General features: G+C 38.0%; 1 protein-coding gene across 8 annotated transcripts in view; it reads right to left on the bottom strand.

Annotated features, from left to right (window-relative positions):
• Window positions 1-1,869: 1,869 nt before the first annotated feature.
• nfia (nuclear factor I/A) overlaps window positions 1,870-17,406 on the bottom strand; it is a 153,597-nt gene continuing 138,060 nt past the window's right edge. For all 8 annotated transcript variants that reach the window (XM_084118080.1, XM_084118081.1, XM_084118084.1 and 5 more), the window contains 2 exons: window positions 16,110-16,201; window positions 1,870-5,768 (listed from right to left, as the gene is read on the bottom strand). In XM_084118080.1, the coding sequence (XP_083974206.1) occupies window positions 5,754-5,768; window positions 16,110-16,201 (107 nt within the window). In that variant the 3' untranslated portion in view covers window positions 1,870-5,753. The remainder of the gene's footprint in view (window positions 5,769-16,109; window positions 16,202-17,406) is intronic.

The following is a 17,406-nucleotide window of genomic DNA, read 5'->3' as shown; positions in this document are numbered from 1 at the left end:
ATACACATGCATTTTGTCTAATATTTTATAAAAAAATGAAATTAATTGAATGTTTTACCTCATTTTTATTTAGTATTGTTGGGTAGAATGAATGGCAAATATTTTTTTACTAAAAGAATCATTAAAGGAACCATTAAGTAGTCGGGATCATTCAACTGTTAACGATTCTCATCCCCACCAAAGAGTCTTTCGTTTTTAACTCCAGAACTTGAGAGACGTTGTGAATTGCACCTACAGCAAGTATCGATTGTCGAGTGTGGGAACCCCAGGAAACACAGACCTTCATGATTGTTGTTGGAGATAATGGATACACTGAGGGCTACAGCAGGACATGGACCTGGAAAACCTAGAATTTAGGTGGACGCCATATTTTAGTAGGTGTACATCACTTCCTTGACTTCATTATGCAATAATACTACAGGATGAACTGGTTTGGAACACGTAAACGTAATGAAGTTTTGAGAAGACGACTGGTAGCAGAGCTGGGTTAGATCATCGAGTCATGTTTATATCAGTTGGTTATGGAGGCGCATGCAGTTTATAGTGTGTGGTTACTGAACAGCTATAATCAGAAAAGGCTACTGGTGTCAAGAAAACTGAAATGATTACAAACTGTTAACTGGTTTGATATTCAGAGAGCGATATAATAGTTTGTCACAGGCACTACATTTGATCTTTTTAAATACATCAGGTAAAATGCTGGTTTGCTTTAAGTTTCATTATTCCTTTGATTTCGATACAAGTTTTTAAAAAAAGAGGAAGGCAAAGGTGCAAGTACCAGACTCTGATTAGATTAGCGTGTCGTCAGTGCATAGTTCTCATGCGGATTACACTGCTATGCTATCAGAAAGCAGGCTCGTTTCCAGTTAGCCTCCACTTTAGCGAGATTTAGCACCTTGTGATGATACCGTTTGGTGCAGTTAAGCCACCTGCCACTGATGCATGATGGGGTTAAATACATGGTATGATGAAGCTGACAACATGTTTATGTCATCCCAGGCCCTTTAAGGTCCTCATCGGGCCCCGTTCTGCAGACCCATTTTTGATTTGATAGGGCCAATCGAACCCCAGAGTGAAATATGGGTTTGCTAAAAGTTTAAGCATAATAAAAAAGTAGCAGTCTACCTGTAGTCAAACCTGTAGTTTTCCAGAGCAGTGAATGGGCGTATACTTGATTTAGTTGTGTTTTTGGCTTTTTCACATGATTGAATATTACCCTGATATAAAGCCGTATTCCTGCCTTAAACCATCCAATTCTCTGTTCCCGCTTCAAACGAACAAATGAAAGCAAGCGATGCAATGCCCACAAAAATGGGGACATAAAAATGATAAAGGCCTGCGGGACCTTTATTCAACCCTGTTTCAGGACTAGCATTGATGTTATTGAATGGAAAATGTTAACATACCACTAAAAGGGTCATTGATTGTGGAAATGGAGAACATTTTGTTCATCACATTGAGTTTCAAAATATTCAGATTGTGTTTAAAATGCCACAAATGATCATGACTATTATTTGACATAATGTGTGTAAACAAAATGAGACCAAATTGAAAAGTGATAAAATGGGATGGAAAATTGTTTGACTCTGAACCTCGTCCATTAATCGTGAACAAAAGTCAAAGTTCTTCTTTTTTTTGAGGAATCGTATGTCTTTTTAGTGTTTTAAACAACCATCAACCGATCTTCGTGTGAGTTATGGTCAATGAGAGGGCCAATGTAAAATCGAGTGAGTAATGGCTTTATCGACGCCCCGTTGTGACCAACCTTCCCCGTCATGTAACGCCGCTCGAGTGTCTTTGTGTGTGTGTGTATGTGCGTGCGCTGGTGGGCGGTGGAAGAAAGATGAAGAAGTTGAAAAGAAAAAAGAATCATGTTGCATATCAAGCGGTTTATTTTCCTGCATGGAATGGTGAACACAAAAAGATGCCTAGATGCATTTATAATAGGGGCATCCTTTGGCTGTCTATGTCATTGTCTTCTGCCTAAAACTAATTTTAAAATGCATAAAAACGCTCTCTTCTTACCAACATCCTCAGAATTATCTAGATTTAGCTTCATCAACACTGATGCAACAAATAACCTTCAAAACATACAGCATACTTGTAACATCCATTTACAATGGGGTTTTCACCTCGGCATCCTACACTTTTCAAGTATAGGAGTACTTCTATACCATCGAAAGAAGAAATAAGTCCTTAAATACATACAAAAAGGAAAGCAAAAAAAATAAAAATAGGAAACAGGAAGTTTTCAACTTAAATCCAGTTCCCCAGACAAACAAAACCAGTTCTATTTATGTGGCCTTAATACAAACAATCAGAAAATTCACAACACTAGTTTTTCCTCATTTAATCAATGTTACAAAAGTCCTGCATTATAAAATAGGGCAGCTTTAAAATCAGTGTAATTAATAAAACTATACAATATACAAACATCAAATCTCCCATACTCAGGTGCGTCCGCCCTAACTCTCGTATCTAATCGATTCGGTTTGTTCGCTTCTCCCGCGTCTTCTCCAACGTTGTACCAAAAAACTAAATTACACACACAACACGAGAACAAAACAGACTGCCCAAACTATTGCTTGAAATTCTTTTTCTCTTTTTTTTTCTTTCTTTAAAAAGGGTGCAATTTTGTCATTATCTTACACACACAGCCAATCTTGCTGATTAGATGCCAGGCTGCTCTAAACAAGGTTTTTGTGACAAAAAAAAAAATATCCGTGCAATCATGTTTCCCTTCGCTCTTTTAAGCCCTGGAAGCTTCTTTTTTTTGTATTTTTTTTTCTGTATTTTTTCTCAATTATCACAATTGTCATTATTTTATATTTAGTGCAGACGATTAAGAAAGTAATGCCCAACTCATTTCTAAAAAGTAGGCAAGAACAATGACAACAACAAAAAAAAAAAAAAAAAAAATTCACACTAAAAGAAACAAAAAAAACAACAACTCACACAAGTGTAACTACTAAACCATCACATCAGATGCCTGGGAAACTCATTCCCATCATTTTCTTTTCTTAAATGATATATGCAATAGAAAATAAACAGGTAAACAATTAATATAACATGGAACTTCGTCAAAATGTACATTAAAAACTGGGCATGTTTTTTGTCCTGGACGTGTTCGCGTTTGTGTGTTTGTGATGGAAAGGAAGTTTCCTCCTTTTTAAGGCTCGATTATGACCGAAAAAAAGGAAAACGTTTATGAAGTGAGGCTGATCAATGGCGTTTTCTCGTGTCACGGGTATGAAAAGCACACTGACCTGTCAAGTGCTCACTTTGGTGGTAAAAAATAAAAGAAAAGAAAAATAAAAAATGACTATATGAGTGCAAGCAAGTATTGCATATTCTTTTCCTCATTATTCATCGCTGGGAATGAAAAACGAAAAAACAAAACAGGAAGACTGAAAAGAAAAAGTAGTCGTCGTTTAGAAATTGCAGCAACATCCAGAAATATCAATACAATAGTGTTAAATCAGAGAAAAAGGGCTTGATGACACCAAAACCTCTGTTGGTGAACGATTGACTTTCGACTGATCGAAGTGAAAATGATGGGATTTTCGAAGCATTGGACGACCGATAGTGGCCAAATGGAGAGTAATACTGTGTATTGTCATTAGCAAACGCCGCTATTAGCGCTAATTTCACTGGTGGGGTGAAAATGTGAAAAAATAGTCTCCACATTACAGCTTGTGCAATAACTCAGAACTAGACCATCGCTCAAGGCACATCGATGTGGAATTGTTCGTGCGGTTTGAAAAGACAATGAAGTGCGTACGTCGCTCTTGAGACATGAAAATGATTGTTCTGACGGGAATAAAGGAGAAAGGGAGACGACAAGCTGAGAAGAGTCAGAGAGATGTTTAGCTGGTTGATTGTGAGAACAGCAGTAAAAATACCCTTTTTTAAGGGACCAAACAAATAGTTGATCGGCAAGTGCCCGATGTTGGGATTACAATATTTTTCACACTACTTTAACTCTACGTAATCTATGTAAAAATTTGTCACTAACACTAGAACATGCAGATTATTATTATTATTATTATTATTTTAAACTTTACTGAGCTTTGATCGACGGTGGATGAGACTGTAAGTGTGTATATATATATATATATATATATATATATATATATATATATTTCGTACAGGAAACGAACAAAAACTGAAAAACAACAAAATTGCATGCAAGGGAAGCTGGATGCATTTTTTTGATCTTCACATTTTTGCGCAGCACCTTCGAAAGTGTTTGCGAGGAAGTTAGTTCAGTATTTCGCCCCTTGCTTTTTACGTGTTTCCTTGCGTTCATGATTTCAAACTGCTAATTTTCTGCGCACATTATGTGCTTGGTTAAATTAAAACAATTGCTGTAGCGTTTTGGAAACGAACTAGCAGGAATCCTAAAAACAGTGATATTTCTTAAAGGGACATTTGTTCTACAATGCTAAGAAAAGATGAACAAACAAACACATAAAAAACAACAAAAGAAAAATCAATTACAGCTCCCCTTATTTCTCACAAGGCTTTGTTCTATTTTTCCTCTTTACGTGTTTTTTTTTTTTTTTTTACCCCGATATTTTAGAGTCCTGGAGGTGTGAACGGACTAGGAAGAAAAATATATATATTTATATATATATACTTTTCAACAATCGCTTCAACGATCTATCTTACAAAGATATTTAACAATCCAACATCTACCCAACAAAATTGCACTTTCCTCAATTCAGTATTCACCGTTAACCTTTTCTTGAAGTTTATGGAAGATCAAACCTTCACTCGGCCCTTGGTGTGCGACAGACCTTCCGCTGGGGTTTAGTAGAAAGAATCGCAATGATTTTTGTACGAAAAACACAAAATATGAACATGCCTCCAAGTGGGGAGATCTCCCATTAGTATACTGTAAAATGACCTGTTATCAAACATCACTGTTCATGACTTCTTCATCGCCTGCCCCAAAATGACAACAAAAAAACAATAGAAAAAATGGGAGCGAGGGGTTCGGTTGAGTCCTTGAAAGGGTTCTTGATCTGACATGGTGTTGATGGTGGTGGTGATGATGGTGGAAGGGGGAGGAAATGGTCCTGGTCAGAAGACGCAATGGAGATTTTAGCTGGTGGTATATCTGACCCAGGCGAAACCTCCAACGTTCACGATACGAAACCGGATTGATCCGTCAAAACACGAGTGATTGAAAGGCAGAGCTCCGACCTCCAGGTGGTTTTGGGTTCGCGACCCTTGGCCGCAGACTGTGTTTGATTCGAAACGCCTCAGACTTCTCTTTAAGACCACAGGCACAGATGCGGGAAGCTCTTTGATTGTGTCATGTTACGTTTTCCTCGTCTATCTGTGAGGGTTAAACCAAAAAATACAAAACAAAACAAAACAAACAAACATAAAAAAAAAAACGTGCACGTTTCCGAGAAAACAAAGCTCTTGTTTTTTTTTCGAGCTCCACCCTCAGAAGAGCTGGACAGCTACTATATATGAATATAGGCATGTAAACCATACATATGGAAGAATACATATGGACTATATAGATATATAGTAAGTGGGTGTAAGCGCGTTGAGTCGGTTCCTCTTGTTCCAGGGCTTGGCGGGGTTCTGCTGGAGCCATGCTGTGGGTCTGTCCAGTACTGGGGCAGCAAGTGGCTTCTCTCTGTTCAGACTGGTGTACATGTTTGCGGGTCGTACTCAGGGGAGACAGAGGGGGTGGTCGTGTGACCTCGGGAGCGGCCGGTCCGTGTCGGGAGTCTTTAGCCCAGGTACCACTGCAACGAGACAGAGAGGAACAACGTTGGTGAGGCTTGGATTTCAATGAACAAGCAGTGACTTTCAATGGTGTTAACTGGCTAATTTCATTCATTTTTGGGCTGCAATCTGACCTTTTTTTTATTTTATTACACTATCATTCAAAAGTTTGAGGTCAGTAAGATTTCCATTTCAAATAAATTTCCACAAAAACATTAAGCAGCACAACAAATCAGCATATTAGAATGATTTCTGAAGGATCATGTGACAATGATGCTGAAAATTCAGCTTTGCATCACAGGAATAAATTACATTTTAAAATATACTCAAATAGACAAAAGTTATTTTAGATTGTAATCATTTTTATTAAATATATTTTAACAAATAAATGCAGCCTTGATGAGCAAAAGAGACTCCCCAAACTTTTGAACGGCACTGTGTATTTTAGTATTTTAATTAAAATTTGAAAAGCAATTATATATATATATTAGGGCTGTCAAACGATTAATCGTGATTAATCGCATCCAAAATAAAAGTTTGTTTTTACATAATATATGTGTGTGTACGGTATATAATTATTTTCTATATATAAATACACACACATGCATGTATATATTTAAGAAATATTTGCATGTATATACTGTGTATATATATTTATATTATATATAATTTATATTATATATAAATATTTTATATATAAATAACACATTTTTCTTAAATATATATATGGATGTGTGTGTATTTATATATAGAAAATAATTATATACCGTACACACACATATATTATGTAAACACAAACTTTTATTTTGGATGCGATTAATCGTTTGACAGCCCTAATATATATATATATATATATATATATATATATATATATATATATATATATATATATATATATATATATATATATATATATATATATATATATATATATAAAAAATTATCCATTATTAAACAGAAATATTTTTTATTTTAGCATTTAAATTTTCTAATTTTCTAAATATTGTTTATTAAATAAAGTTCATTTGTGATATACTTGTGATTTGTAAAGCTATAATAAAGAGAAAACGTTACTAAAGTGCTGTTTGATAATAAATAGAGTAATATAGTTTTACCTGTCTTATTTACTAACTTTAATTTAAAACTATTGTTTTATCATCGAAATGTATTTTCAGCACCTCCCTTCTAGCCACCTCTCATATACAGTAAAGATCATTTTTCATGATTCTATCTATTCTCAATGGATAAAATCAAGCCCCGACCAACATTTTCTCTCATACACTTTCAGAATTACAGCACACCACAGAAGTAAAATCAATTGTGAATGCAGTTGTTGTAATCTTGACTAAGATCCCCCAGACCTTTTGTTTTGACTTTCTTTGGCGGGTTTAATGCTTTTTATAACCTGTAATTCACACCCTGAACATCAGTACCTGTAACACACTGCCAAAAAGAAAATCAGAAAATGCTTTTTCTTTTCTTATGGGATCACTTATGTCTCGTGTATCAGGTCTTAAGATGGTGCTTGACTCTGTGAGGGCTCAGCTCAACAACATTTTCTTTTCCTGTTCCCGTCCATCTCTGAATGCCTTTGCAGCACTTTCCGCCACACGGCGTCTGTCTGTAGACTGGAGTGGTGAGGTTAGCGAGCTGCACCCTGTAATCCTTCAGTGAAATGGGCTTATTGATTGCTGTGCTCCATTGTTCACGTTTCCAGCAAGTGAGCAAGTGTCGTTCGGTGCTCGCCCACTTTTTCACTCCGTTCTCCCCTCCCCTTTCCAACTTCCCTCCTCCCACCAAGTTCAAGTTCATCCTGGTGTTACATCATGTCTGGTTGTCAGGGACAACCAGACAGCCGTATACGTGACTATCATTAGCAAGGCCGGGCCTCGCGCCTCCTTATCCCTCTTTCTTTCTCTCCCTCTCTGATCCCTCTTTCCCTACTCCCCGTCTTACTATTCTCTTCCTGGCCGGCGTTCTGTCCGAGCGATCCGGCCTCTGCTGCAAATACACACGCTATTGATTCGGTGTTTGCAGTGATTCACATGCTCCTCCCACTGCTCATAATGCTTACACACAGTCCACCAATCACCAGCCTTGATTAATTAAGCCCACTGAGTTCTCAGCCAATCAGAGAGAAGCACTCAAGGACTGCCTTCTAATTACAAAACAAGGCTGCACACATTACTGCCCTGCACACAAGACTTTCTTGTTTGTTTCTTGTTTTCTGTTATTATTGCGAATTTAACCAACTAATTGCAAACTTTTTGATTCGGATTGCATTGAGTGCATTTAATTTAATATTATATAATATTTACATAACATAACTCCAAAAACAGTTTACATATAGTCTGTAAACATATATAATGCTTTATAAAAACATTAAAATATCACATATTCAGTTTTTATAGGTGCATATAATATCTATATAGTAAAACTGGTTATTTGTGAACAGATGTGCAATTTAAATACATTAATATTGCATTATATACAATGTCTAGGCTTCATTGAAAGCTTCAGCTAATGCGGTAAATGATCCAAAGTAGTTAAGGACAATGAAATGATTTGCGAGATTGAGTGGATTCTATCAGGTTGGACATCGGCGTGGAAGGCTCAGGCTTATGGCTCGTTTAAATTCTATTGCTCACCGCAAGCGCAGCGGAGAAACTGGAAGGTTAGTTTTTAATCAATAGAAGTTGCTGAGTCTGGACTTCTGCGCTCCGGTGCAGTGCAGCTTCCTTGTGTCTTTGTCTATCGGCTCGACCGCTCTGAAACTTTCCCTCCCCCTCCCTCCCTCCTCCCTCCCCTGTCCTGAGAAGACTTTTGGAGACGGCGTTCTGTAAGCTTCTCTCCGATACTCCCCGTAACTCTGTGGACAGTGGGCTTATGTTACCACACAGAGAGGTGTGCTGACAGCTAGGATTTAGTCTGCAGATACCCAGCACGCAGGGGGACCAGACAGACAGACAGACAATATAGAGTGTAAAATTACAACCTGTCATTCTCACGTTTGCAACATGGGTGGTCTTTCATAACCAGACCGCAACTAAATTAAGAGACAAAACTATGTGCATATCATTTAAAAACTATATTTTGACATATACTGTGGAAAATCAGAGTGGTGCATACTAGAGATCCACTAATATTTATTTTTCACAGATCGAACAATATGATACAGATTATATAAGCGACCAGTAACCAATAAGCAAAAAACAGTCAAAAAATAGACTACAACACATACTGTGAATATTATCAATGATCACTATTATGATTATGATTATTATTAGTAGTAGTACTAAAATACTACTACTACAAACAATAACCAATTATGTATAAAAGTGTAAACATCTGTGAAAAACAAAACTAGTGCAAAACTTGCCAGTAGCACAAACGGTGTGGGTTTATGGGTTTTTTCAAATCCCAGTCCCTAAGTATAATCAATAATAATGATGATTCCTGTCTTAGCAAGCACCACTAATGAATCTTTTCATTGGCTCTCTGCAAAAAAAAAAAAAAAGCCTTCTCAAAAGTCCTTTGCGGTGATGTGGAACGCTGTGCCAGAAGAATTAAAGTGGTTTCACACACACACACATCCGTATCAGTTTTATAGACTCTCAACTAATGGATGATGGTTAGATTTAATTAGGGGTGACAGAACTTAGACTGGTGTAAAAACGCACGCGGAATAAAACATCAAGTGTAAAAGGATCGCTTCCTAACAACAACGGTTGCATTGTGGGATAGCTTATCTTGACTATGTGAGCATTGAGACACAGAGCACAACGAAACAACAGCAATCCCAGACCTCGGTATCTCTTCCTTCATCTCTCAGGAGGACCAAATCGGGAAAAAAGCGAGAGCGGGAGTGAAAAAAGCATGATTCAGCGTAAAAAAATGAACGAAACCGTAGTATCAGGGAGAGCCAGACATCCTGAGGGGCAAACATGAAATGATCCGTGATCACTGCTGAAGTTTGTGCGACTGACGACACCTTGGTCTGTTAAAACAACCACACAAACCTCATCTCCGATTGGCCTCTTAATGGAGCGCTTCTTATTCCTAAAGGTTCTGTTTGGATGGAGCTTCAAGCCACCCACACAGAGTCAACGGGTGTATGTGTTCGCTTTGGCAGAAAAGGATATGTACGGGATTAAATCATTTCCATGCAACTGCAATGACGTACTGGCCTGCGGTTAGCATTAGCTATAGAGCCATAGAGGGTTGTTGTGGGGTTTTGAGATGTCCTTTTCCCAAATGAATCGTACTTTTGAGCCGTCTCTTTTTAACGATTCAATTGAGAGCTTGTGAGTCAATTGGATGTAAGGGAGAACAACTTAAACAAGTGTTTACTTTAGAAGAGCTGTGAATTGCAAGTGTGTAATAGTGACGCAAGGATGTAGGCGATGCTCCATCCATTTTTGTGGCTAAAAATTGGTAAAATTTTGAAAACGCAATACACTGAAGTAGGAATCGTAATGCAACATTTGAGACCATTTATATATTTAATTTGGACAAAAATGGAACAAATATTAATATATTTTAATATAATACAAGCATTTATAAAAAAAATTTTTTAACACACACAAAATATAAAATTTGTATAAAATATTTTTAAATATAAAAATATTCTAATTATATTCGAAATAATATTAATATATAAATTATAACAACACAATATATAATTATATATTGTATATACTATGTGTGACAGAAATCACACTGCAGTTTCGCTTGGCTAATGTACTAATTAATAGATAATGTACATTTTATATATATATGCTTAACGTTCATTCAGTTTTTCATTAATTACAAACCAGAACACAATATGAACGCAAAGTTGTACTTGAAAAACTATATATATATATATATATATATATATATATATATATATATATATATATTATCAAAATATCATTTTTAAATGTATAGATATATTTTTAAATATAACTTGTGAATTATATATATACAACATTTGATTTTATGAAGTTAATGTATTAGTTAATGTTGAAATTAATATGAACTAAGATTAATAAATGCTGTATTGTTCATTCTTAGTTCATGTTACCTAAAGTAGTTAACTAATGGTAACAAATGGAATCTTATTGTAAAGTGTAACCAAAAAATTATATAATTTTTTGAACCAGCTCATTGAAGCAAACCGCTGCAACATGCTTATTCGCCAAAATGAATTGGACCTCTGAGCGCTAGTGGGGTTGGTTTTAAAGGATGTACGTCAGCGGTTGTAATTGACGGATAGATAGCTGTAGTCAACCCATCAATAGCCTTAGTGTCCTGTTTGAAAGCCCTCAAGGTGAAAGCTGTATTAATGTAATGAAAGAGATGGGCGGAGGGGAAGGAACATCATGCAAATAACACACATTGAAGCACATCTGCTATAGCGATATAAGGTAAGACACGCAGAAACAGACTTCAGAGAGAGGAAAAGGAAGGAGAAAGGAAATGAATTGCAACGGTAACGGTTAATAGACTTAGAGACAGACTGCAGCTGAGTTAAAGGGATAGTTCACTGAAAAACTCATTCCAAACATGTATAACTTATTTTATATTCGATGCAACACAAAAGACAAGAAATTGGGAGCGAAGCTTTCACGCTTTAAAAAGGAACCCTAAAAGTATCATAAAAGTGATCCGTGATATGTAAGTCTTGTGCTAACTTTGTTCGAGAAATTCATAATTGCGAACAAATCATTCTTTTGAATCAGACCTTTTCATTGAATCAGGTGATTCAGTTCACAAAACTAGTCTGAATGATTTGTGAATAAACCATTCTTTTGAATTGAATCAAACAGTTCATTTGATTCACTTCACAAACAATTCTGAATGACTTATGAACAGATTCTCTTGAAACACGAATTTTAGTAGGTTTCTCGAACAAAGACGCGGAATATATCACGTGAGTCATATGGCTCACTTTTATTGAATCTGTTGATTCAGATCACTAATGATCCGTTCACAGCTCACTGGAGGTGAAGATTTTCAGTGAATAACAACTTGATTCCTTAAACAAAAGTAATGTTCAGCTTCAGAACACTTGGAATATAGCAGACAAGTCGTATTTTTGGAAGTTTGAAAGCCTCATGCATTAATGCGCAACTGACACATTCTCCGAAATGAAGTCATACAGGTTTGGAACGACGTGACAGAGTTTTCACATTTGGGCAAACTATCCCTTTAAGACCAAAAAGGAGTTAAAAAGTTGGGAAAGGATCGAGAAAGTTGGGCGTGAGGATTAAGGAAGAAGGATCAGAAGAGATAGAGCGACAGAAACGGGGTGCTGGGAATCTTGGTCTGGTCCTTTAACTGGCTGTCAATGGCAGGAGTAATCTCATCAGGTCGGAGGAGTGCTGAGTCAGCGGCCGCGCTAAAGTGCCTGAGGATGAGTGTCATCTCAGAGGAATTCAGCCTCATGTAATGCAAACCAGCCTGGGCCTGGAGAGCAGTGCTTATAAAAGCCATCTCAAACCCAAACCGCCCAGCCACGTATTACAGCTCCCCACGGGACCCCGCAGACATTTACTACATTATTTATTTACATTTTGCCATCAGACGCTACGGGGGAAAAAAAGAAAACGGAGAGCGGCAGTCCATTAGACGACCCCAAACAAACAGCTCACACCTGAGGGGGATATAAACATATTCATGTTGTTTATTATTAGAGCGCGGCAGCGGCGATGTTCGCAGGTGTGAGGGAAACAGTCGCTCTTCTCTTTCCCTCTCCAGATTTGTGGAAGCCTGTATGCGTTCCGACAGAAACAGGAGCCTGTGATTTTCTGGGGTGTGACACGGAGCATAGAGTTGAAATCAATCTTGGGTAATTAATTTGTGTGTCCGGCAGTCTGGCACTCTGCCCTCTTCTGGCTTCGGGAAGAAACGCATGTGGCAGAATCTGTGAAAATTTGTTTAAACAGCACTATTAAGGAGGCGTCGCTCTCCCTGCAGCCTTTCGAGGTTTCTTTGTCTCCGGAATGAACGCTGATTATGAATTCGAGTAATAATCGTTAGGCGTGTTTTGCGGGGACATCTCCGTAGATGCTTAACTACGGCAAATTGACGTGGAGGACAAGAGTCAATTACTGATGTTATCTCTCCCGCATGCTAACGTTTATAGGAAGCGAATAAAAGCCAAGGGTGCCGGCGTTCTCATCCCAGCCTCTATGGGGCCGATTTACTGCCTGCGTTTGTGTGTGTGTGTGTGAGTCACACTGCAGTGCCTATCTGCACTCCCCATCACACTCAGTTCCTCCCAGCACGTTCTGATTAAAAACGCTGTTTATGAATCATTGCTTTATCTGCACCGCTTCGGGACCGGGGTCAGGCTGCAGTCCCTGCACGCGTCACAATTAAACACAGATTACGGGCCTGTGCACGTTTTTGTTTGCAATTTTGATGTGATTTATTGATCATAATTGATTAATTGTTGGTTTCGTCAAGCATGCATGCAGATCTGCCTTTAAATATTATCATTAACTAAAACCATAAAAAAAATATATATATATATATATATTAATAATAATAATATTTTATTATATATTAATAATATTTTATTTTATATAATACATAATAATATTATAATATCACCTAGGAAGGATAATAAATCATTTTTATTAAATATATTAAATAATTAATACATAAAAAGGCAGCATGATTTCTGCCAAAATTTATATTATCTATAATGTTATTATATTATATGTAATGTTATATTATTATATATTTAGATAATCAAGCAAAACTGCAGACACATTTATGCCTATAATAATAATCATGCATGGTTAATAACCTACATTATACAAATGTTTTGGAAACTAAAAAGTGGCCCCTCGGTTTGAACAGGCGTGACGCTTCTGGTCCCAAATCCTCGTCCGTATATCTCTGCATGTGGTGCCAACCTTTCCATCTGAGAGGGCAAGCGCCAACAGCTCCCATGGCAGCAAACCCCTGAGGGCGCTGCCACCCTCCCACCACCCTTCTCTTTCATTCCCGTCCCCTCCTCCCATGGCAGACCCCTCCATCATACTGTCCCGTCTCTCGCTCTCTGCCTGGTTACCATGGCCGGGCCGCTAGGAATGTTTACAGTTAGGGTCACATCATTCTTGTCTGCCCGTCACTTTCGTTCTCTTTTATACCCCACCCCCCGAAACACGCCGGCCACCGCGGGTAACTTTTGTCCTCCCCGCCCCAGGGTGGTCCGTACCAGCTTATGAGGCCAATGAAATGGTGCGACCGAACCCTGCCGTGGGGTCACAGGCTCGTCAATATGGCCAGTCTGAGACTCATACAGTGCTTTAATATAAACTCAAAGTCCAATCACTGTCTGGCTAGACAGAGCCTCAAAGAGTTCACTGACTCAGTGGGTGATGGCACTTGGGAGACGTCGCTCGCAGCTGATCTGAGTGTTTCATTGCCCTCGCTTCTATAGGATGACAAAAAGTGGCTTGCAAAAAACCTCATATGGTTTCCATTTCAACTTCAGTCTAGTAGTAAAATGATAATGTTGCTGTTTTAAATAAGTATAATGAATTAAGAAAAGAAGCACAGCTTTACACCTGCCCGCAACAATTAAGGTGTGAAAGGGCTGTTTATTTGTTCGCTTGCAGTTTTACGATGTTAAAAATGAATTGGCTTGAACATCAAACGAACAAACAAACAAGACAAAAGAGGACTGAAAACAAAAGAGTTCGCCTGAGAGCGTTAGTGTGTTACACACAAACTTAGCAATGACGAAAACAAAAAATGTTTTCGTTAACCAACATAAAAAATCAAAACTCAAACTTACAAAACAACAAAAAAACAAAACTGCAACTGCAACAAAAAAAATTCAGATTATATACATTAATTTCTTGTATATATATATATATATATATATATAAAATGTACGGATACCAGTACAGAACCTTAGATGCCACCTGAGCAGGAGAGGGAGAGAGGAAAAGGTGATAGAGAGAAGGACAGAGAGAGAGAGAGAGAGAGAGAGAGAGAGAGAAGGGGTGGCAGAGGCGGGCAGGAGTAATAAATAAATACAAACAATAAATAATAACAACCCCCCGCTCTCCTCCCAGCCGGCCTGACAAACACCTGCCTCCATTCTACTGGGGGATGCGTGTCTTGCGGCCTGCGACACAGTCAATAAATCGATGGGAGGCTGCAGCAGGCCTCCGGACATATCACACACACACACACACACACACACACACACACACACAATCTCTCTCTCTGATCCAATCCAGTCTTGAGTGCTTCTCTATGAACGTGGTCTAATCTCTGCTCTCTCTGTGTGTGTGTGTGTGTGTGTGTGTGTGTGTGTGTTATAGCTGCGTTTACAGAGGTAACTGATGATCTTTTTTTCAGTTTGCATGAGTGCAGGTGGCAGTGTAGGCTGCATTTGTCATTGTAGATATGTGTGTGTGACGATTAAGGTTACAGGCGGCATTTCAGTAGCATTAGCATTTACATGACTGGAAAAAACAAACACAAGTTCATTTACATTAACAGGGTGATCCTGATGTCCGTTTATGAATATATTAATAGCAGTGGTTGACTGATATGGGTTTTAAATGCCTAATGCACAAACTGATAACTACAGACTAGTATAATATCCACTGTTTTATCATTTGATACAAAAAAAAAAATGTATGTGAAAAGGTTTGCTTGAAAATTGTTTTATATCTAATGCAATAACACTTTTTATGTACAGTTTAAGCGACCAAATATTTTTTTACTTGAAACTCAAACGTTTACACAACATTTACTCAACATTTAACAGAGTAATACAGAACTAAGGAATTAGCATGAGGAGAGCTAAAACTACTAGCTTTTTCCCTTTTACTAGTTGCTAAGTCAGTTCTGTATTATAAAAGTTTTTTTTGCTTAAGTAAATGTTGAGTAAACGTTGCGTAAATGTTTAATGGCGGATCCTGACATCCTCAAAACAGCCAAATGTCGTAACAGTCATGTGAAATATTAATATAATAATATTATTGGTTGATATATAAATGTTGAGTAAACTGTGTAAATTTAACAGTTTGTTTTATCAGTTATTGGCTGATCCCGACAACTTCAAAATAGCCAAATGTTGTAACTGCCATGTCAAATTATAAATTGTAACTAATCTGTAGCATGCAGGCGACTGTACGTGTGCAAGGGGTATAAATCAAGGTTGCGGTCACCGTGCCATTGAACCCAAGTCTGAACATGCCAATTACACACAATAAATCAGCTATGAGCTCTCACAGTGAGCGAGGGAGTTATATGAGCTGGCATAACACTGAAAGCCTATTATGACAGACAACAAGCATTCTTGATGGACTTTCAGGGACTCTGTGGATCTGGGCATATGTACTCACCTGAGGCTGCTGAGGGATATTTACAAAGCTGGGGTCTCTGGGGCCCACGCTGACAAAGCGCTGAGCGGGAGACGTGCTCGGTGTGGAGTAGGCTATGGTGAGAATTAAACACACACACACACACACAAAATTAATATCAATATTGTATCGGGAGCAGTACAGCTGTTGAGAGGAAGGCTTGATATGGACACTGCGCATGTTTGATGGGAAATTCTATTCATTACATAAAAATAAAATAACAAAAATCACTGTAGATAAGCTCATCTGAGATCTGAGACACTTCCTCCTGGTTTCACAGACAAGGCTTAAGCCTAGTCCCAGACTAAAATGCATGTTTGAGCTGTTTTAACTGAAAGCAACTGAGACACTTTCCCCCAGGTTTTCAGGGTGTTCACACTTGTAGTTCGGTTCGCTTGGTTCGTTTGGTCCGGACCAAAAACAAAACAAAAAAACATTTAGTCCTGGTCCGCTTAGCGTTCAGATTGGTATTTTTATCACCGAACCAAAAGATACCAAACCTAAAGACATAGATATATGTTCACAACCTGATTGGTCGGCTTTTATTACATATATTTCGTGACAGAACTTACCGAACATCCAAAACTATGCTGTGTGCTGGGCTAAATGCGCTCGATGTATGTGCGTAGCCTGCATATGATGGTCTTTTGACCAGCTGAGAACTTGTGAAGAGCTTGCAAATTATGTAAAGGAGTCAAAACAGCATCAGGAATCCCTCCGTCACACACACAAACGAAGAACCCGCTGCGAGGAGACACGGTTCTGATGCCTGTACCGAACTGTGACGGGCAACATCACGATTATGACAAGAAAAAAACTACATGTGTGAGCATTCTGTCCTTTTTAGGGTCTCATCTTCCTGTTTTTGGTTTGTTTACATGTTTTTGGTCCGTGTTGCGTTCATATTTCATTCGATTCGCACCAGAGTTCGTTTGGAACTCTTTTCAGCGGTCTCGGTCCGCACGAGGGTTCAGATGGCAGCGTTCACACTTGTTCAAATGAACCAAACCGCACAATCAGAGCAATCGCACAAGGGTTTGTTTTAATCGAACCAAACATGCCAAGAGTGAACACACCCTCACAGTCAAGGCTTAAGCTAGTCTCAACTAAAATGCATGTTTGAGCTGTTTTAACTGAAAGTAACTTGCACTGATATATCTTAAAATATGTCAGTGTCATTGTTTTGTCTCGAGATGCACACCAGTAATGATTTTTCTCTAAGGCATGTTTATAAAAGATACTTAAATGCCCTAATTGAACTAATGCCTAATCTTCTGTC

Source organism: Abramis brama (genome assembly GCF_963993115.1).
Source record: "Abramis brama genome assembly, chromosome: 6".
In the NCBI taxonomy this organism is placed as follows: Eukaryota; Metazoa; Chordata; class Actinopteri; order Cypriniformes; family Leuciscidae; genus Abramis; species Abramis brama.
This window is presented reverse-complemented; position numbering and strand designations above follow the sequence as displayed.